The sequence below is a fragment of the Aptenodytes forsteri genome, unplaced genomic scaffold (genome assembly GCF_000699145.1).
Source record: "Aptenodytes forsteri isolate BGI_AS27 unplaced genomic scaffold, ASM69914v1 Scaffold255, whole genome shotgun sequence".
Classification (NCBI taxonomy): Eukaryota; Metazoa; Chordata; class Aves; order Sphenisciformes; family Spheniscidae; genus Aptenodytes; species Aptenodytes forsteri.
Window position 1 is genome coordinate 1,531,600 of NW_008794888.1, and position 23,281 is coordinate 1,554,880.

Genomic DNA, 23,281 nt, shown 5'->3' on the forward strand with positions numbered 1-23,281 from the left:
TTAGGTTAACAGTTGGACTTGATGATCTTAAAGGTCTTTTCCAACCTAAATCATTCTATGATTCTACTATGATTTTTGGGTAGGTGTGGAAAAATTCTTTTATACATTTGCCTACCTTTTGGGAAGACTGGTTTTTGAGATTGAGAAATTCTGTATGGCACCTATCAGGATGCATAGCCATACCTGTTGTTCTTTCCAGTCACTGCAAATCTCTAGCAAAATATTGGTTTGTATGAGTCACTGAATTTTCCCACATAAATGTTCCTTGTTAGACTTAAGGATGAGTTCCTGCACCCTATTTGGATACAAAGTCATATGTTCAGCACTTGCTCAGCACTACTACCTATAGACTACTAGCAGTCCTAAAAGAAGGTGTCATCACTTAGACAAAATCTATAATGCTTCAAAGAAATTGTTTCTAGCTACAGCTTTGGAAAACTTTTTTTTTAAACAAATGTATTTTGCTTAAGCTGGTTTTTATTTGAAATACATATTTCAGTCTGCTGATTGGTAGTATAGGTTGTGCATATAACTCAAGTGGCCTTTAGTTCAGAAAGACCTTGACATTGACTGGTGGGTTGAAATCATAAATTCTGGGACTTAAAATGTTATATTAATTATCATAGCAGGTCTACTAAGAAGGCGCCTATGCAAGGCCTTGTATGGATCAGAGCAATTAGGATGTCAGTTTGTTGCTTTCCTAAGCTCAAGTAAAGAAACTATTTGTATATTGTGCTTGTGTTAGTGTATTACCAGTGTCTTTGCTACTGAAAACAAGCAGACCTATTTATTTGTTTATTTATTTATTTATTTAAACCAGGTAATGTAAATGTGTAGTTACACCTACTTCACTTCTTAATGAGAGATAAAGACTTTTGTGGCTCCTGCCTGTTTGCACGCTTTGTCATTTGCTAGAGTTCATGAGGTCGTTGCTTAGACATCAAATACCAGCTTGTTCCCCAGAGCTGCAATGGATGAACTTTTGGAATTTCCCACCCCCTTGACTCCATGTGATTTTTCGGATAACTTAAATCTGAATCTGAGGCTATATTTCTCAGAAGAAATTTTCTGAAATAATTGTTGACTACTATGTTGCTTTATGGTGTTCTTGCTAGCTTGTTTACAGCAAGGAATATTGCTGTCTGTAAATACGGTGCCTTCCTCTGTTTTTAAAATTTCTTAAAGGTAAGACTCCATGTGTACACTGTCAGGTACTTCTCTTTCTTCTTTTCACTCCCTTTGTCCACATTTACGAGTACCATGTGCCCTCTATCTTGCTTTGCTCAGAACAAAGTGCCAGAAAGGAATGTTGCGTGTATCTTCACTCAGTCAAATTACATTGTGTTTAATTACTCAGTGTTCAAGACAAACCTCATAGGCTTATCAGGAAGCACACACATTTCCCAATCAGTTTTATTATCCCACAGTTACTGGCTTTTGTAGTTTGTTTGTTTGTTGTTTGTTTTTTTTTTTTCCCAATCAAGATCCTGTATGTAATTGATTACATAAATGGCTCTCTTGCAAACCAGAGCCTGTATTAGCACTGCTAGGCTCACTCAGAATGAGGGGAGATACTGTGCAGGACCTGCAGTCTGCTGTGAAACATACTTCAAACTATCTTTTCTTCCAGTTTTGTTCTGTCTTGATAGTTGTATTTTGTGGACAAATAGGCAAGATCCCTCTAGAAATGACATCAACAGATAAACTGCTAATTTGTCTCTTTCCTGTTCATAATCAGAGATGAGCAGCTTCAAAGTTCCTGAGGAGAGAATACCTTTTTAAATCTCATACTAGAAAAAAGCAAAACTGTGACTTTATACAGCCATGTGCTCAAATGCCACAGTCCACTATAAGGAACTACTGTTCTCAGATGAAGTTGGATTGGTTTGATCCCTGCTTTGGCATAGTGGATAGCAAGAGCTATGTAGAACAAAGAAAGATGTTACACAGATAAATATCCTGGTTGAGTAGAAGTAGGCAGAAGAGGATCAGAATGAAATCCAAAAGGGGTTTTATAGAAAAAGATTATGAGAGAGAATAATTTTTGATCCTTGAGTTCTATGGGCAACTAAAGCAAAAAACTGAGAGGCTGAGAAAAGGAAGGAGGACTGAAATTGCTCATTCCTCATTCTGAAACTTCAGGCATGGGTGGATTCTCTTATTTAAGCCTAGACACCAATTTCTATTTTGTAGTAGTTGGTGATAGTGATTCAGTTCATCTGTTCAGAATCTGACAGTGGCATTCGTGCTCTTCTGTCACCAGGACTCCTGCAGGCGGGTCTGGGCAAAGAGTTACTTAAAAACAAACAAACCAACCCCCGAAAAAACTACGGTAAGAGCAAGGAGTGGTAGGAAGTGAAGGTACGCTGTTCAGAGGAAGGAATGAGTGAAACTTGGGGTTTTCTTGTTTGGTTGGTTTTTGGTTTTTTATTGGAATATTTTTCAGAGTGAAGTTTCTGAATCTTCTCCCTTGGTTCTAAATACAGCATAGGACTGAAGAATTTTCTGCAGCCAAAGAAGAAGAAAAATAACTTGAACTATTTTATTTAGCAGCCTGATCGTTTTAAGTTAGTTTTTTGTTTTTCCACAAGGAAGAAATGCAGAGTTTGACAAAGTTTTCTCAAAATTGAATCACTAGTTTCAGTTGTATGCATCAGTAAATTAACTTAGAGATTTCAAGGTCCAATATGATAGTGACATGGTGTGTCAAACAAATAGTTTTGCAGGGTAGTATGTTTAGGGCTTCAGTTTCAGACGCCTTTCAGAGAGACCTTAGCTTTGCTGAGTTTGTTTTCTTAGAGTCCTTTGTGAGTTTCCATTTGATCCGTTCTCGAGTATTTTCAGTCATTAGGGTATTCTTAATAAACTGTTGGTTTACTCTGTATAGCTAGCTAGTGAATAACAAGCTTTGTGGTGTTGCCCTACTTTTCAAAACCTATTGTACTTACACTTGTTAGTAACAAATTCTGGGGGTTTTGGTGGGTTTTTTGTTGTTCTCCATGAAAAAAATGTCTATTCCTCTTTAGAGAATAGAATTAGTAAATATTTTTGCAAGAAAGGCTATGAAGCTATAGGCTTAAGTAATCAGAGATCTAAAGAAAGACAAATTGTGTGTAGGTTTCTCTTCTTTTCTCCTCTCCCCTTCTCCTCTCCCTACCTAGGAATACTTTTGGTGGTTACTGACAGAGTTTTGTTTGTTCAGTGGTGCTTACTGTGAGTCCCATGATGGGAAGACCTTGTTCCTAAAGTATGATTGCGTAAGAATCTAAATTTTTTTTTCTCATTTTAAAGTAGCAAGTTTCTAGCCCTCGTTTTTGGACAGGAGTGTAGAAACTTGATGAATTTTTCCTTTAAACACTTGAGCCAGTATTTGAAGTGACACCTTTCACTGTTTGTTACAAACATAACATGGTTTGATACATTCTAGGGGAAGGTCTTCATTTAACTATCAGTTATGTGATGTAACAAGAGGCTGCTATTAGCCACTTTTTATTGTTATTTAATCAGGTAGGAATAACCAGAGGAAAATAGATGAGGGATGAAGGGGTGCAGGAATACGTAAATAAATTTATGATCAGAGATCTCCAGAAAACTAAGTAATGTAATGAAGTTAAAGAAGTTGCAAATAAAGATTTTGCTGAAATTAGATAAAGGAGGACAAGCAGATGCTGTACTCTGAGACAGCTGATGGCCACTCCTTGGAGTTTTACTAAATATTGTTTATGAAAGCAGTTAAATTTACTGTCATATATGTATTGGTCTACCTGCAATCCTTGATGGCTTTAGCAAAAAATAGTTTTACAAGTTTTGGAGGATTTGATTACAAAAAAAGATTGCTTTTTGTATCACTGTAGGAATATCTGTCTAAAGCAGTTGCTGAAGGTGTCTTGACTTCCAGTGGAGGGGGGGGACTTAAAAGTCTAGCATCCTCCAGTCAAGCAGGTCATTTCTGGAAGTACCAATGGAAAGCAAATTTGCACTGAATCACTGTTTTCAGGTACTAATTTGCATGTACCTGTCTGTTGTTTGTGAGCGGCTATGTTTCTCATATATCATTCTGTCACTTCTTGTGACTCTGGTTAACATGAGGGCTTGCCCCTGTCATAGTGGTGCATTTCCATAGGACGGCTTTCTGCGATCTTTGCTTGTGAATTCTTGTCCTGGTCATCTTCGGTGTTCTTACCCTTCTCCAATAACTGAAGGCCAGAGGAAGGGCAGCTTTTAAAGCTAGTCAGTGTATAAAAATGCACCAGAAAAAAAGTAATGGATAACTTATTGGATAGGCTGATAACCAGAAAGGTCACTACAAAAGTAGTGTCTGCTGTCTCCTCTGGCTCCCTCCTCCCCTGCCCTGCCCTGCCCTGTCCCCAGTGAAATGGGGGAATGACATGATTTGCATTTGCAGCTCTTTTCTTATTAGGGTGAGATGGATGTACTTGTTCTATTATGGGTTTAGAAGTACAAGAAAAAGAGTAGCTCCTTCTTCTTTCTTCTAATCTGAGCAGGTTGTGATATATGAGAGAGAAGAATTGAAATAAACTCTCTGGTTTAGCTATATGAAGAGGGAGGAATAGTTATTTTTCTGCAATGCTCAATGCATTTCTCATGGTATTCCTCAGGCTGATATATATCATCTAGATGAAGGCACGGGAGTATATTACATTCTTCTATATCTCTGTAGACCATCTGATAGCTGCTTTTTGACACCTGAGAGCGTAATTTCTGTGTTTTTTTGGTTTTATTGTTCCTCCTGCCTTTGTCTCCTGAGGCAAGTATTCTCCTGCCACTTAAGCAGGCAGAAACTTTCCTCTGGGGGAAAAACCCCAAAGTAACAGGTCTGCAGTAACTATATCTGTCAGCTTTCAAACTGTTTCCATCTTCTGGAAGTGCAGTGCGTGCACCAGAGAGTCCAGCCCTGCTTCTAGAAATCAGAAGGCAGTTTGCTTAAGGAACACTTGTTCTTTAAGACCAAGTGAAAACAGGAATGATATTCTAGGGTTAATTAAAGGGGTGGAAAAAAACAGTGTTCGCAGTAATTTCTAACATTGAGTCATTCTTAATTCTTTTTACAGAACCGTATCATATGAAAAGTCTGTTTTAACTTCCTACTTAATAAATGTATTCACAATCTTTATATTATCTAGAATTCTGCTTAGCTTGATGGCTCTTTGCAGAAGCTATCTGTTTCCACATTTAGCTATGCTACCAGAATACTTGCATCTGTTACGAGATTACATCTAGAATTTAAGATTTCTGATAAAGCCATACCAGCCAAACCCTATAGTAATTTTCTCTTAGACAATTCAGTGTTCTTTTCAACATAGCATTTGATTGCTTCAGACTTTTAAATTATTTTCGTAATATCCTTGTGAGACAGAGCAGGTGATAGATTTCCCTGTTTGTAGCTGTAACTGAGAGATGCAGAGGGCATCAAAATGAAATGCTCCTTACAGATGATTACCCAACTCTAAAAATTATTGAGGAATGACCAGTTCCAGTGACCTGAAGTATAACCTTATTCAGTTGCTGTAACATGCAAAGTTAGGATACTCTCCTTACCTTTGGTCTTTTTAAACTTCTATGGCACTTCTGTTTAAAGTACAGCTTTAATAAATTTATTCCAGTAGTAACTGGGAATGTTCAGCCTGTCTTAATACACCATTCCGTGTGTTCTTCATTGAGTACTGAGAGAACAAGGACATACAGTTAGTGACTACATATGAAAAATTCGGTCTGCCATACTTAATTGTGAAAAGGACATCTGTTGCATCACACAGAGCTTCTCAAGAAATGGCATTCAACTACTATATTGTCATTTATCTTCTTTCCCTCTGTCTGTATTAAACACCTGGCTCTCATTTTGGGATCCTAATGCAAGACCTCCTTAAAAGGTGACTTCCTCAAACTTGATTTCTCCTGCTTCCTCCAAATGGCTCACGCTCAGAATTTCTGAAAATAAAGTCCCTTGTAACCTCAGAATGCAGAATTTCAAGCTTTGGAAGGAAACTGTTCTTAATGAATAGCAGGGCATTTATCACCACTGCTACAGTTCCCATTAAATGTCAAAAGAGGTGGCTAATCCACATCTTCCTGCTGACCTCAGGAAAAGCATCACTTCGCATGAGCAAAAATTTCCCCCGTTGCTCAAGCACTTGGCATACTTTTGTGCAAGCTGGTTTCATTTTCTTTTTAGTGGTGGTTTTTTGGGTTTGGCGCTTTTTTTTTTTGATGTTGAAGATATTTAAAGTTGGTGCCTGGCAGTAATTATTTAGTTGTGGAAGGGAAAGGATGACTTGGGTTAAATGTTTAGCAGCATGTTTTGTTATAGCCTGCTTAATTGTCATCTGTTGTGATTTCCATTTGTCTTTTACAGGAAGCCCATGATGGACTTGCTGATCTTTCTCTGCGCACAGTATCATTTAAATCCATCAAGTTATACTATAGAGTTGGTATCAGCAGAAAATAGCCAGATTAAATTCAAACCCAACACACCAGTGGGAATGCTTGAAGTGGAAAAGGTGATTGTAAAGCCAAAACAAATGGATAAGAAGAAACCTGCTCCGGTTATACCAGAGGTGAGAACTAAAATTAAAGCGTATTGAGAAATTAGAATCACTGTTGTATTCAACAAGTTGAGCAGGTGGCTCAGCCTCTTGTTTCAGCTTTTCCTGTTGTCTCTCATCCTCTCACCGTGCACCCCTGTGAAATGCTTGGCTCCATGTTCTTGATAACCTCCTCTTAGGTAAAATATATCACAGTTTGTTGCCGCAAACATCTTTGCTGCCAAAAGAAGGAAACGTTACAATATTATTTGAAATCCCCCGCCTTACTGCCCTTTTGACAAATTCTGCAGATGAAGTGTGGCTGAATACAGCCTTCCACGAACTGAAAATCAACAACTTGTACCATCTGTCATGCTGTGATACATATGCCCTTCTAATTGTATGTTCATTTTCCTTTAATACATACTGTACTTTTTTGTTGTTACTCGACTTTTTTTATATACCCTTAAGAAGGCAGGAGCTTTTAGAAGTGCTAAAGCAACTTCTGGGTGTTGCCTAAATCTTTCCTCCCGCCTTGTCTGCTGTATAGAAAAATACTGTTTCTTAATTTATCTAAAGCACTTACGCAGGGCCAGGGGAGCTCTTCTGCTGCCCTTTTACCTTCATCCTACACGCGTGCACACACACACGCTCACGGCTCATTGGCTGACTTCTACAGCTACCTAATGTAACCTAGTAGGGCATCTCGCTCCGGACATGTACCCTGCTGGGCAGGCAAATGACAGATGCTAAAGGAGGAGCAGACTATTTCGTGTGTTCTTTTCTGGAGTAGAAGGGAATCGCAAATTAGTTCTTAGTTTCTCTGGTAATGTTACTGAATCTATAACGTTGGTGAAGTTGGCCATAAGGGGAATTCCTGTGATTAGTGTAAGGCTGTTATAAAAATGCCAGTTGTTTCAGAATTTGTGCTGGTATTTACTGGAACTTTCTTCTCTTAAGCAAACAGTAAGGGTAGTGATAAACTACAAGAAGACACAGAAGACGGTAGTAAGAGTTAGTCCACACGCACCCCTTCAAGAACTCATACCAATTATCTGTAGTAAATGTGAGTTTGATCCTTCACACACTCTGCTGTTGAAGAATTACCAGTCTCAAGAACCCCTTGATGTGACAAAATCTCTTAATGACCTTGGACTAAGAGAATTATATGCCATGGATATCAGTCGAGGTAAGATAACTTTTGTAAATTGCAGTTATAGAAAAGATAATTACTTGGTATTTCAATAACGTATACGTTTTGTTGGGTTTTTTTACTTATGAAGAAATTAATTTCTAGCAATTTAGTATATATTATATTATTCTTCCCCAAAATCGAAACTGGGACAAGTTTACCTGTACTTATGTTTGAGAAGTGCTATATAAAGGTTTTATTTTCTAACAAAGTGTTAGCCACCAGCAAAGGTGGCTAAGTACAAATCATTGCTTAAAAGCAACCCCTTCCTTTCCTTCCCTTCCCCCACCCTTTCCCCAAGAAGACCAACACCACTGTATTTCCCTTTAGCTCATAGAAAAGACATAGAATCATGATGAGCTGAAAAGAACAGAAACATTAGAGAAATTTAGTTTTGTTTTTAAAATTATTTAAAATTTAAAAGTGTTATTCTCATGGTGTTTATGTATATTTCTGAGTGCTGTTTGCTAATTTTATAGATTGTGAAGGAATAATAATTCTCTTTTTAATCATGGTCCAACAGGGGCACTATGAGCTAACTTCCTGATATTTGTACAGACATTCCTATGCCTGGTTTTAAGACAGCTGTAAGCCTGTCTTTTTCATGAAGGGTTTATTGTGCTGTGATTAAAAATTCTATACAGTGTGGTTTGTTCTGTTTCAGACATTTCTCACAGGAAATTTTACCTCAATATAGAATGCAGTAATATTGGCTCGTTCCTGTTCTTGACCACTGTTCTATTTGCTTGTTTCTCTTTCTGCTCTAAAACTTGGGGGGTTTTGCTGGGTTTTTTGTTTGTGTCTTTTCCCTCCTTCTACCTAAATACGGTAACCTTATCGTTTGGTGGTTACAGTTTCAAGAGTTCTCTCAATTACTTCCTAAAGGACAGTTATCTCGAAGAACAGGAGAATGATAGATTTGGAAAATATGTCCTTTTCCCATGGAGAAAACAATAATGAAATCTTTCTCTTCTTCACTGGAAAACAACGTCTTTTGACTTGCCTAAACATGTTACTTGGACTACATGTGCCCATAGTGCATTGTCTTGTTTGTTGTCTGGCTACTGCTTTCATCTACAGACTGGTAGAGCTGCCTTTTGCACAGAATGACGTGTGCTTCATTTGAATCAACAGCCAAAAATCCTTAGGAGAGAATACAAAGGCATATACACTTTCTACGAGGCAGTGCCCCGCTAGGAAATATAGATATACTTCAGTTCTCTTAACACAAAGTAGTTCAGCATTTCAATTTTGCAGACAACTTCAAAGCTCTGAATTTTCAGCTTTATGAAAGTAAATGGTGAGGTATACCTTTACTTAATAGAATTTAAATTCAAATCTTATTTTATTCACATTGTATTTTAATTATACATTCCTCTTTGTTTTCCAAGTTTGGACTGCCTGACAATCCAAAACTTACAGAGCAAACTTTTCTATATACTAGTTTTCCTCTTTCCTTCAGACGTATAAGTGGACTCTCTCTCCTTATTTACAAGATTCCAGTCTGTGTTGCATGTTGCATGTCAGGCTCAAGTTCTTAAATGGCTTATAGCATTAGGTAGTAAAGATACACACCCTTTTATTTCAGGAAAGTACCCAGTTACTTTTTCCTAATGTTGAAGATTCAGCTTGGCTTTCTGTGTTTGTAACTTGTAACTGCATCCTTGATTCAGATTCACATTTTCTGTCTGTCTTTTTGTCTTTCTGTAGCCACATCACCAGTTGATTTAAATTTACCGTCTTTGCAAGGTACGATTTACTGAAATAGGCAGTGAAACTGTAGCACTTAAGCGACATTACCATCCGCTCCTATTATAACATCTGCTTAACTGTGTCATGAATAATTCTCTCTGTCCTATCATAAATGCATATTTAAAAAGATAATACAGAAGTGGATATACCCAGCTATATATAAAGTATTTCCGTATACTTTTACCCTAGATCGATTGATTAAATTTACAGTCATGTTTATGTTGATATATAAATAGTGGTCTTGCTGATTTCTGTTGCTTATTGCATTTGCATTCAATGGGATTTCTTTAAGAAAGTCAAACCTAGTAAAAATTAAAAGGAGACAATCTCTATATTTACAATTTATTTGCATGAATAAGATGACGTAAGGAGGGTAAATTCTGCAAGATACCAGAATGGACTTGACTATCTTTACTATGACTGCCGTGCAGTTACGTGTGCAGCACCTATCAGGTGTTTCGGTGATCCTTCTCCTTAGTCATACCATGTGCAGGCTTGTGCCTGACTTGTCCCACTTCACACTTTGCCATGAATTTAAACTGTTAGGAATTGAGAGCTGGAGAGGCTGATCCTCTTTTTCCCTTTTACAGCCTTTGTGATATGAACCATAACATGACAAGTGGGATGGGCTGGATTAAGTGCTGGGGGTATAAATAGCAGCTGAAACTCATCTATTCTGAGTTCTGAGAAAGGCAGGAAGAACATGGATGGTAGGAAACCTGTTCATTTTGCAGCATTTAGAAAAACTGTTAATATAGGTGATTTACGACTTGTTTTGTATATCCTTCCAGGAGGCTTATGGCAGACAGTGAAATAGTAAGAACGCAGGAGGAATAATCTGTGCAATAAATAACACCTAGAACGATTATTTTCTATTTTAGACTCCTACCAATCTGAAAATTTAGATGTTCTGAAGGAGAAAGAAAACAAAGGATTTTTCAGCTTTTTTCAACGAAGCAAGAAGAAAAGAGAACAAGTAAGATGGAACTTTGTATAAGCAAAACTTCTAGAAACATATTCATATTGAGCAATCAATACGGTTCGTTGTTTTCCAGAAAGTATAAGTAACTTGGATTTTTTTTTTTTCTTCCCCCGCACTCCAAGGCTGCCAGTGCCCCAGCAACTCCATTGATGAGCAAGCCAAGGCCAACATTCATCACGAGATCTAACACTGTTAGTAAGCAGTATGATTCAAACACTCTGCCATCTGAAATGCCAAAGAAACGGAGAGCTCCTTTACCGCCTATGCCAAATTCTCAGAGTGCTCCCCAGGAACTTGCACAAGCCCAAGTCAGACCGGCATCTGATATTGTGAAATCTAACAGCCTTGATAGGAATGAACAGGTTAGTTACATTTGCTTCACTTCTCTTAAATCAAGAAGTTTAGCCAGAATAATCCTGATAACCCTGTTAATATCTGCTGAGGCTCGATATAAATGGGAAATAAAAGTGTAGTACTTGCTTTTAAAAATTTTAGTTTGAAAATAACTACATAAATTGAAAGATGCGTTCCTTTTGAACTTTACATCATGTATCCAAAGTAGCTGCTGTATTTTGAAAAGGCAAAACCAACTTCTTATATAAGTTGGTATTGTGAGCACCTTTTTGTTCTTTTCAATGAATAGTTTATATATTTAAATGTGAGAACATTGTCTCACTTTATTATATCCAGTAATCGATGTTTTGATATCTCCAGTAATTTTTAATGTTTTAGTTATGTGTGATAGAGAGTGGTTTGTTCTTTACATTACATTACTAGGAAAAGGTGGAAATCTTGGGAAGTAGTCTTAACATTCTTGTGCTCCTAGCAAGTCAAAGTAAGGTTTTATTTTAATCAAATAGGGATGTATTTAATTGAAGCTATGAGATGTGGGCTACATATTTAAGTAACCCATATATCCCATGCAATGCAGAAAGTCTGCCAACAGAATTTGGGAGAATTGATGCATTAAGCATTATCCTGATACTGCACATATTGTCAATTGTGAATTCCAATTAAAGATCAAGGCTAAAATTGTCGTCATAATTTTTTTTTAAATTTCATACTTTGCTTTGAATGCAGTATCTAAAGGGGTCTTTAATAAATGAGGTTATTGGCATGCTAGAAAAATAAAATGGAGAACTAAATTAAATACAAGCCTGAGAGATTAATTTTGTGTTAGAGACAAGAGATTTCAAACTGTGAGTTCTTTTATCTTTCTACAATGATTTACTCTTTCATTGATGCACAGAGCCACAAGAGAGCACTGTTTAACAGAAGTTCTGAATTTGTGTATTGCGTCCTGCTGAAAAGCTTTATCATTTGAAGAAGACAAAGGTTTCTTTCTGTATTTTAATAAAAGGAACTCTGGGAGGGAAAAAATCATGATCTTTTTTTACCTCATCATGTTTGTCTTTTAATTGAATTCAAATTTTTTGAAAATAATTTATTAATGTCAACATGCTTTAAATTATTAATATCCTATTATGTCTAACAGTAATGTGTGACTGCTGGGCTAGGATCTGTCACTCAACAAAATTGCTTAGATTTATTATTTTGTACTGACATTTCTTATTCATCTGAAGTGATTTGACTGAAGTTGAATAGCTCACGAAGAAAGGACAGAAGTCCAGATTAAGTTATATTTTTGTGTGTATTTTCTAATTTGTACTACGTTGTGCAGCTCCCTTAGAAGCCTTTGGCATGTGTTTTTTAAGATGACTTCTGTTTCATTCTGATTTGATTGCACAGTCATTTATCAGATAATACAGAGCTTGGGACTTAAACGTGGGCAAATATTTGCTCTGTGCTTTGAATTTTATTAATTCATGTAAAATATTTTGTCTTTTTAATATCTACTTTCCAATAAATATAATCTAATGAATGAATTTGGACTGCATAGTACATATTGCTCAACTTGATCGGGGAACTCTTAGGAGGGATCCTATGAGAGACTTCCCTGGAGGATAAAGCTGCTCCTTGGAAGAGTGCTGAGATATTTTCAGAGACAGCCTTCCTGCAGCACAAGAGCGGTCCATTCACCTAAGTGGGAAAAGGAGTAGGCATAAAAATAAACAGTCCCATTTAAATGTGCTACTGAGGGAGCTCAAGTGCAAAAGTAAGCATGTGAGGGATGGAAAGGGGACAGAGCAATTCCCAAAAAGGAATATAGAGATACCTCTTAGACATGTAGAGATGCAGTTAGGAATGCAAAGGCAAGCCTGGAGTTCGAAGCGGCAGGAGGTGTCAAGAACAACAAGAAAGGCTTTTGTAATTTAGTGGCAAGCAGAAGTCCAAGGATGAAGGACGAGGACATCTACCTTTATTTTAGGAAGGTGTTTGTCACAGTCTACCACAACATTTTTTTTGTTGAAAAGCCAGTAAGGTATGGACTAGACAGATGAACCATAAGGTAGGACAAAAACTGGCTCAAACGGTAGTAGTTAATGGCTCAAAGTCAGACTGGTTGCCAGGTGGAGTTCCTGAGGAGTTGGCAGTATGTCCAATACTGTTAAATATCTTTATGAACAACCTAGATGATGGAATTGAATGCACCCTCAACAAACTTGAAGTTGACACCAAACTGGGTGGAGAGGTAGGCAGACCAGAAGAGCCACCATTCAGGGAGACAGTGACAGGCTTGCAATGGCATGAGGTTTAAAAAAGATGCATGTGAAATTCTCTATCTAGAATGGAGTAATCCCATTGCTCAAGAGAAGTGGTAGAAGCTCCCTCGCCTGAAATATTCAAGCTGTGTCTTGACAGGCTCCTGCAATAACCTAATCTAAGACCTTGTGTTCAACAGAAGGTTGGACCAAATGATCTCCAAAGGTCCCTTCCAACTTAGACTTTTCTGTTCACATGGGTGAGTCAGACTCTTGATTTTCAAAATTGCATGCACATAATTAGGAGAACAGAAAAAAATATAGTAGGGCTTCATCACTAACAGAACCCAACAAATACTTGTTTTTGTTGTGAGATCAAGCACTGCTTGAGTAATGCTGGCAAGGGGAAGATTTGGAAGCTTTGTTTCTCAGAGCTTCCACTGAAGTCTCTAAAATAAACAAAAAGGTGTCTCCAGCTATTGAGACTTCTGGTTTCACTTAACTGTAAAATAAAGGACAGTTCCCTTAAAAACATAAGGTGCTAGGCGAGGGACAATGTAAAATAATTTTATTTAAATAAAAATGCCCTTTACAGGATTTGCAACTTTATAAATTAAATTGGGCACTATTTAAATATATAGTAAGAATCAGTCTTTATTGCAAGGATTGACATCCTAAATACAGAATTTGAAATGAAACATATAAGCATTGTAGAATAAAGTCAGTTTTGATGGTTGCACAGCATTTCATCATCTGTGTCATGTGCATTAATGTTTTCTCAACCCAAAGTAACCAATTTATACTTGTTTAATTCAGGTCAATTCTCAGTAGTGCAGCAAGTACAATGGTCACACTAGACCACAATTATTTCATTGTAAACAATATAAGACTTTGGTCTCTCATATTCTCCACTGTTGAAAATATGCGTCCTGCTGGGAGGATTTAAAGACTTCTGGGTTGCTCACCAGGCTGATTGGTTTTTTTTGCTGGGCTATTTAGTGTGTCTGGGAGTTTCACTGTTATTGCAGTGTCCCATTAAGCTAATTTACAAAACGCAGGATATCCTTTTTTTTTTTCTTAAGGGTTACTTTTTATCTGCTTTTGCCTTACAAGAAGCATTTCCTTGCAAATCATACTGCTTTGAAGAACGCCTAAGTTCTGAAGCCTGCCCTTCAGTTTATTTGGCAGACTGGATACATACTTTATTTCTTCTATGGGCCGGGATGACCTTCTGCATGCGCCTTACTATGGACAGATCTCTTTTGTAACATCCACAAGGAAGACAAAGTGAAAAGTCAGTTTTGCCTGGATAAACTGTTTGCCTGGTTTTGATAGAAACATGCCAAAGTAGTAACATCAGACAACAGTGAAATGAGCCAACTTTAAGGGAACAGTGTTCTCACTGTTGTCTGTCTTCAAATTGTAGTCCAATTTCTCACAGTATGAAAAAGGGTTTTAATGTTTACCTCCTACAGCTTCTCCACTTCTTTTCCCTTGAAAAAGAAACTGCTTTCTCTTTATATGAGCGGTGACATTCTGGTATGAGGATTGGAATTTTTTCTGCCTCAATTTCAGAGTGATTATAGAATTAGTTTCTGGAGATCTGTTCCTATTTTTAGGGAGGAAATTAGTACAATGGATGTAAGGGTAGCTTTTACAAGTTCTTACATAGCATGATTTGCTCATTCTCTATGAGACTTAGAAGATGACTAGTAAGCTTAAATAGTTAATGTTTGTCCAGCAAATTTCTACATTAAATCAGATTGGAAATGAGCATGTTAGTTTCTAATATTGAAATCCCTCACTTGTTTGTCAGTTCTAATTTTGGGCAAGATGGCTCTTGCCAGAAGTATGTTTAGAACTAGCAAGTTTAAATACACTTGCAAGTAGAGAGGACTCTCAAGGGTTTTTGCAAAGTGTTGTTGTATAATGCAGTATGTGTATCTTCACAGTTTTCATAGAAGTGGATGCAATTTTCAAGTAATAACACTTCTTTAAAAGAAAGAAATGCATTTGATTATGTCCAAAATGTCATTGCTGATTTTATTCCTAATGCTTTATTTATAAAAACTAGACTGTGATGTCTTCATTTTCCCATGAACGTTTGTCTCCTTACACTGTTTTCAGTTATTGTAAAGGAGTATACTGAAGCTATGCTTGGGTAGGAACAATTAAGTGGAGATTTTTAGTCAAAACATTTACAGTTTTAAGTGATGGATAGGACTTCTCAACTGTAGAAATATAGCTTGCTTTTATTTACACAACATTTACTTCTAAAGAAATTGAAATCTCCAGTCTACGCCTTAGAAAAGAAAGGGAAGGAGAAGATGGGAGAATGGGGGAAGGGTGGGAAGCAACTAAACCATAAAGTATTTCTGAGAAGATTTATTAGCCACTGTCACGGAACAGCTTAGTTAAGATTTCTGGGAGGCACGAGTTCCACACTTAAGAAGTTACACCAGAGGCTCAGTTGCCTGAAACTTGACGGTCAGCCCTTTAAAGGAGAAGTTGGGCAATGATGCAGCGAGCCCTATGAACATCAGGGAGGTCTTGAATAGAGCCAGTGTTACCTGAGAGAAGACAACGCTCAGGACTACCTGTTTGCTCTTGCTGAAGTTTGCATGAAGATCGTTTGATATGATTCTGGTATCATTCAGAATTGGTGGTGAAGATTGCATGCATCTACTTTTTGGTATACCAAATGCATAACCTTGTCCCCTTATTGTACTTAGTTCTGTACCGGCCAGTATGTAGATAAATCGTAGGAGAGAATAGTATCGGGTGTTTGGACAGAATAACACCAGCTGAGTTTCTCCAAATATATTCTGTATGTCCTTTCTTTCCAATAGGTCAGAGGTATATTACTTCCTCTGTAGTACTTTGGCTACGTATTTGGGAAGCTTAAGTCACGTAATAGAAATTGAGCGCATTAATCATTGTTAAGAGCAAATATAATTTTTTTCCCCTGTTACTCCTTGGACGTACATTTGCATGCATATTTGTACAAAGGGAAGAAAGAAATACTAGCAATATGACTAGCAATGTGCCTGATATCCTAGTCGCCTGTATATCTTCTGTTAAACCTGGTTATCTATGGAGCAAAAGAGGTAGGTACTGGTGGTATGAAAATGTGTATATAGTGACCCTTGGTGTGAGGTATGCTTTCCAGCACACTGAAGTGCACCACTACCACTACATTCTTTCCCAACTACTTTTTTTTTTGCCTTCCATTCCAGCTGCAAAATTACTGTGGCTTAATTACCTTTCCTTTGCTTTTTGAAATTATAAGAAAGGCCAGGCATCATGTCTGCCACTGCTTACAGAGGCTGGAACTTTGGAAACACTGGCCTCTCTAAGTGTCTGCTTGGGGTGGTGTGGGACTTGGTGCCAAATTTGTCGGTACGCATTTGAGGCTAAAAAGCTTCATATCCACCCTTGCTTGTTCGAGGATGAGGAGGATGTACAGTGTCAAAAGTAGAACTCCTACATATGTTGTGGAAGTTATGACAGAGTTCACTGGTGTTTCTGCACAAGCACAATTAATTACTTTAGTGATTCTAACATGATTTTTAATTTAAGTGTAACTGATAAAGCACTGGTTATCATTGGCAGTTGGTATGACACATGAACACCCAGATGTATATTCTAAAACTTTGTCAGATACGTCTTAATAACATTATTTTTTTCCCATCTGTTTAAAGTACTATTTTCACATTACAGCCTTTGTTAGGATTTGAAAGCTCTTAATATTCATATGTTGAATAATTCCTGAGAAAATCTGTTCAACACTTGAACCTTAACTGGAACATTTAGTACTTTCTCAAAATCTCTCTTTGCAAATCGTTTGTTTCTTTGGATGCAAAGGGCAGTAGAAAGGCTTATAAAAATCTTCTAGTAGCATTTGTGCTCTTACGCTGAGAACATTATTTCCCCCCTACACACATACTCTTTCTGTGCAGCAGGAACTCTGGTGACATCTGTTTAGCTGAGCGAGTATGCGCAGAACTCTGTGCCAGCCAAGTCAGCTGAGGGAGCCTGTGCGAAGCAGATGAGGGTGCAGACCTTTGAACAGAGAAACAGTGTCTTTGTGCAGAACGGAGGGGCTGCAGCTACCAAAGAGGAGAAAAATAGAACTGCCCAACAGCAAGGAAGAAAATGATTTAACAATAAAAAAAGCCTCATTTGGGGAAATAATACTATATTTGACATCCCCTCCTGCATAAATTCAGATGCTGAATACTGTTCATTCATTTTCTTGTAGAACTGTTTGGGAACTGTGAATAAGAAACTGTAAAAGTGTAAAGTGATTTTTGTCGTGTGACGTTTTAATCTAGAAACTGACTTGTTTAAAAACTATTCAAGCATGCAAGTGTTTTTAATTAGGAGTGGAGTGCTATGTCCGTATCCTCTGCTGTTCTTGAAGCACAAGGTGAAATGTTCTTTTGTTTTTTTCTCCTTAAAACCCAGAGTCCTGCTTTGCTGTAAAAGGTTTGAGTTGCTTGCTTTGGCATTAAAGTGATAGGTAGAATTGTGTGAACATTTTGGACAGTGTTGCTCCTTACAGTGCAGTAAAGTATCTCAGGGATCTGTCATACCTGACATCGAGGTGGGACAAAACAGGTGACGGAGTATGCCCAGGGTAGCTCAGAGGATGGTTTTCACCATCCCAGTTCATTCATTCAGGTATTCCACTGAGATCTAACAGGAGCTGCCAAACACTGCTTCACAGACATCTTGTGCCAGTATCTTGTCTCTTGTGAGTAATTTTCTTTACAGTTTTGATTGTGTACAACCAAATACTCCCCTTACTGTAAGATGTGTATTTGTTTGGTGGTAGCTTTCTAAACGATAAGTATCTTATTCCACGGATATTGACATGGTCAATAATTCTGTTGTCAGTGATGTTTTTGAAAGGGTCATCAGTGAAACAAAAATTTGTAGGTGTATTTATGCTATCTCTGTTCCTCAGAATTCTGCTTTGTGAAATGGGCTGGTTCATTGAAGCACAGAGAAGTTCTCTGAAGATGACCCCATATCCAGTTGCTGTGTGGATCCTTCCAGCAAGAAATGAATGTCACTGCTGGATTTTATTATATTGTCGAGTAGACAAGTGATAGGGATCAGAATTACTACAGAAATAGGCAGCTGTGTCTAATGCCAAAATACACTCCTTTGTTGCTGAGATCCGGAACGTTACCGTTCTAATAGATGTGGAAATACAAGGTTTCTTCAGCATAAGGCAAACTGCAGTTAAGAGTGGCAGGCAAATTTCCAGCCACTGTCTTTTTGAGACACGGAACATATTTCAAAAACGATTTAAAATGCAATTGGACTGCTGTATCGTAAAAACTATGAAGTCTTCAGTAGGTAGCCTTTGTCCATTTTTTAACGGTTCTGATTATTTGTGAATTAAGAAATTTTTTTGTCTTTTCCTACAATAATGAAGACATTATTACAATTTAACATCAGTAGGTATTACAATTATTGCTATTACAACTTACTTACTGAAGTTTAATTGTAATATTATGATTGTAAGACAGTTGTACTTTCCAAGATAAGTTTTGAAAGCTGGCGTTCAAAAAAAATTCTATAAAAGTTCAAGCATTTCAAATAGAGAAGCAAAATCCTAATAATTATGTATACAGCCCAATTAGGACTGCTGTTGAAGGAATGGAGAAGGGAACATTATGTCATATCATTGCAGCGGGGTGTAGTTGAAGCTTCTTTCCACAATGATTTTTAGCTACTTTTAGGAAAGAATTATTTTGGGTTTATAGAATAGCCTTCAGGCATAAAAGAATTCAAATCCTCTTTTATACTATATATTAACAACTGATTCCCGCCCCCCCGGCCCCGCTGTATCTTGTACCTCTGTGAATATATTCAATTATTCTAAATTTTTTTTTTTTTTTTTTTTTTTTTTTTTTAAAATCTACTCCTCGGAGGAATTAAGGTGAAAAACATAGTATGTTTGGTAATAGGTATATACTCTCTCTTTCCCAAATGTGTATTATAAATACTTTTGGAGAATAATTACTACAGCTATTTTGCTGTTTTTCTTTGATTGCTAATAATCTTCTTCCTCCCCTGTCTCCCTTCTTAGGGCCCTCCAGGATTAGTACGGAAAGGTTCTCTGCCGCTCAGTGACACCGCTTCCGTGAACTCCTCTCTACGGAGGATGAAGCGCAAAGCACCCTCACCACCCTCTAGAGCACCAGAAGATCAAAGTGAAAGCAGTAATGAGACTGGTAATCTTTTTATGCTGTTTAATTGGGAGGCGACAGAAAGTATGGCAATTTGGCTAAACATTAAAGAAATACCACCTTATGAGATAAGAACTTCAAGTTAAAATATGAGTGCCAAACATCTTCAGACTGTAAGGAGCGGTAATACTACTTTGAGATTGGCTCATGTAGTGTGAGAAAGTAGGCAGGCTTTAGGGCACGCAGATCAGAAAAAAAGCAGAAAATAACAAATTAATTATAGTTAGGTTAACTATAGCAATTGTTTTTGTGTTAATCAGGTGGACAGCTTTAGGGGGAGAAAAGATTAGCTCCTCTGGATCAGAGAAGGTTTAATAGGAAATGGACTGAGAGGAAGAATTTTAGAGAAAGTTTTGTATTGTTCTTTTGTAATTCTTCTGTTTGAACAAAAATTCAGTTCTCTGGTTCAAAAATACCTTAGAGTTGAAATTAAAATATCTGGGAAATGTGACAACGAACACTGGTTGCTTAAGAGAAGGTGCATTTCTTGAAGAACTCACCAGTCTATAAGATCACAATTTAACATTTTATCTAGAACTTTTGTTGGTGCAGAAATTGAGAGGCAATAAAAAAAGCTTGTCACTTGACCTTTTGCAGTAACAGAGTCAACGGAATCAGCCCCTACTAAAGTGGAAGAGAGAGCCACCGAAATGTGGTCTGAAACAGGTTGGTTCTTTTTCCAAATGCCTTGATAAAATTTACTTCATAGCAAGCACAATTTAACATTTTATCTAGAACTTTTGTTGGTGCAGAAATTGAGAGGCAATAAAAAAAGCTTGTCACTTGACCTTTTGCAGTAACAGAGTCAACGGAATCAGCCCCTACTAAAGTGGAAGAGAGAGCCACCGAAATGTGGTCTGAAACAGGTTGGTTCTTTTTCCAAATGCCTTGATAAAATTTACTTCATAGCAAGCTATGATAATTCATAGTAATAAATTACTGTACTATAGATGTGTCCTAAGCATAGAACTAATTTTAACGCTTCAGATCAATTAACTTTTCCTTTGAAATACAAATATGGCTTTCTAAAATACAGATGTTTTACTGTCTACAGAAACACATACAATATATTTTGTATTGGTCTCTGTGCTTTACATTTAATAACCTAAACATTATCCCTGTTTTCCCTCCTCCCCCACAAGTTGTAGACAAGAACAAGCCAGAACTCTTGTGATTCTTGTATACCTCATAACAAACCTTTCCAAAGCTAAAGCCCAGTCTTGTTTTCAGAACCCCTCCTTGTGCTGCCCTTGACCTGCATAACCTAGGGGTAGGAGCAAATCTGTGACTGCCTTTTGGTTTGCATCTGAACAGCCTTTGAAAACATAATTTGTAAATATAAACTGTAAAAATGGTTGTTTATACATTAAATTAAATCATTTGTTGGGTGCTATGGAAAAAATGTGATATATAAAAGTATAGCTGTTTAAAATACAATTCTTTAGCTGCTGAACATAATACTTCTAATTTATGCAGTTTGTACTGTTAAGTACTGTTGTTTGTAAGCATCAGACTGTAGGGTTCAGATACAAGATAGGGCATCTAGGAGTCTTCTAAAATTTTAAAAGCTTTTAGAATAATCAGTGCCAGTGCAGTCTGGAAAAGTCACTCTTCATTGTATTTCACTAAGAATGAAATATATAAACACTAAGCATGTGGCGTGCCACTGGCATTATATGAGGCTAAACGCTCAGTTTCTGTGCTAGTTGACAGGAACTCTTAAGTAATTTTCCAGCCATTTTATTTGGGATGCAAATCAAATTGGTTGGAGTGGTAAAACGCAAATGTACTGCAACAAGAGTTGAAAAAGTCACCTGCCATCCTAGGTCTCTGGTAAAGGGGGAAAAAAAAAAGATCAGTAATGAGTAAATTTGGGCTTGGTTTCTGTTTAGGGCAATTTATGTAAATTGTCAGAAAAGACCTTTAATAGAAATAATATGTAACTTAATGAATGGGAAGTATGAAGCTATACTGTGTAGTCTGAGGTTGAAGATGTGACGAAGCTGTAACCTTTCCTTTTCCTAGTTGTTGTAGCAGATGAAGGAGGGTAGTCACTTCTAAGTGAGTGGCTCTTAATGCAGTTTATTAGTACTTAATTTTCTGTGTTGAAAACTGTGTTTATCTACATGTGATGGGTCTAAGATGATGAGCAAAGTTATCATACTATGATTTAAAACCAAGTTTTTTTGGTTTTCCTGAGCTTCTTTCTATCTTAAGACTGTAGGTCCATGCTAGAATTTCTGCATTTCCCATCACTGTAATGTCCGAGTGCTGCATAGATAAACAGTCCTGAACTTCATAGAAATGGCTTGTTTGCTTTTCCATAGATTTAGGAACCTCTGCTTGAGGCATTTGAGTTTTGTAATGAAATACTTTAATTTAAGCTGTAATGGAAAGAAATAGAAAAATGGAATCATCTTCACTGGGCTTAGAACAGTCTGTGTTGAGCCCTAGGATTTACTTCTGCAGTTAGTGACAGTCTTCATTCTCTAGTTCTGCTGCTGATGTCTTCAGGCAATGTCCTTTGCTGAAGACTTAATGCAATGCATTTTTTTTTAAATGTAGAGACAAGTCACATAGCAGAGCTTCATTGCCTTTTTTTTCTTTTTCTCATGGGATACTGCTGCTCTCTGGTGGCATCTCTGAAACTGTCCTGAGGCCTATTTATAAAGGGTCCTTTTAGCAAAGCCCATCATGCTGTGAGAATCAATATTCACCTGCAGCAAAATAATTGCAGTACACTCATCCTATTCCTAGTCTGAAAATTATGTAGATTTGGGTATTGTTTTAAATAGATAAAGTAGTTCAATATGTCTTTAATTGGTAAGTTGGACATAATTTTAACTTTACATAAACTCAGTAGTTCCTTCCATTTGGATTAATACTGCTTTGATTGTCAGGCTTCTGGAAGCATTGCGAGTTTTTGTTCAGCTGTGACTGGCATTCCCAAAGGAGTTCTGTTATGGATTTGCTACTTTAGCAAATACAGTGTTACTTTCTGCCCTATAATGAACCATTTCAAATGTTCAATAAATGTTATTTGGTGTCTAAGTAGTGCATAGCTAATAGACACGTGTACGTCAAGTGGAACTGTGCTATATCATTTGGAATAGGCAACATCTCTGTTGTGAAATGACAGTTTTCCCATGGTGTAAAAACAGACTGTACCTTGACAAAAGTAGTTTGAAGGCATACATCTACTAGAACAAATATTTAGAGAGAATTAATTTGAACATTTGGGATCACAAACAACAATTTTTTTTCTCAATTATGATTTTTGTTCCTTCCCAAAGCTTAATTAATGCTCAGTCTTTTTTTCTGAGGAAGAGGGTGAAATGGTGTTTTATAAAAAATAATTAAAAAATTACAGATTTTAAAATAATTTCTCATCAAACAAATCCCTTGATATAATCTTCTTGGTTACAGTATCACTTAAGAACCTTTTTAAGTACTATAGAGTCAAGAGCAAAAACACTGGCAGATTTGCATGATGCAGTCAGGCTTTCCGGCTTTGGTGCTTACAAGCATAATGGCTCACAGAGCAGTGTCAGACGCCTATTCTCTGTTGTGCAAAGAGTATTCTTACTGACTCAAAGGAGACTTGCAGTTGGTATGTCAGTCATCTTATCAGGTATGTCTTCACAACGTCATCCTGTACACTTTAACAATGTTCTTTTAGGACGAATTTAAACTCAATGGCTAATGTTCACAGACGAGAAATTATACACAGACAGAAGTGAAATTTATATTATATATGTACTTACATATAGAGTATATAAGCAATAAGGCAACAGTATTTAGCCGGTATTGCCATAAGTACTTCCTAGCGATATGTTGCATATAAAAACTACACTGAGGGTTTGGAAACAAGTCACAAAATCTGAGCTGTTCCTCTGGGGAGTTAACTGCATGATGTAAGTGAAGGATGGCTGTTAAGTGTTGTTTAT

At 37.1% G+C, this 23,281-nt stretch overlaps 1 protein-coding gene across 1 annotated transcript in view; it reads left to right on the top strand.

Moving 5' to 3' along the window:
- COBLL1 (cordon-bleu WH2 repeat protein like 1) overlaps positions 1-23,281 on the top strand; it is a 54,380-nt gene that overhangs the window by 16,279 nt on the left and 14,820 nt on the right. Inside the window, exons 8-14 of the mRNA XM_019470901.1 lie at positions 6,374-6,575; positions 7,503-7,731; positions 9,445-9,483; positions 10,368-10,462; positions 10,591-10,830; positions 19,175-19,319; positions 19,932-20,000. Of these exons, the coding sequence (XP_019326446.1) occupies positions 6,374-6,575; positions 7,503-7,731; positions 9,445-9,483; positions 10,368-10,462; positions 10,591-10,830; positions 19,175-19,319; positions 19,932-20,000 (1,019 nt within the window). The remainder of the gene's footprint in view (positions 1-6,373; positions 6,576-7,502; positions 7,732-9,444; positions 9,484-10,367; positions 10,463-10,590; positions 10,831-19,174; positions 19,320-19,931; positions 20,001-23,281) is intronic.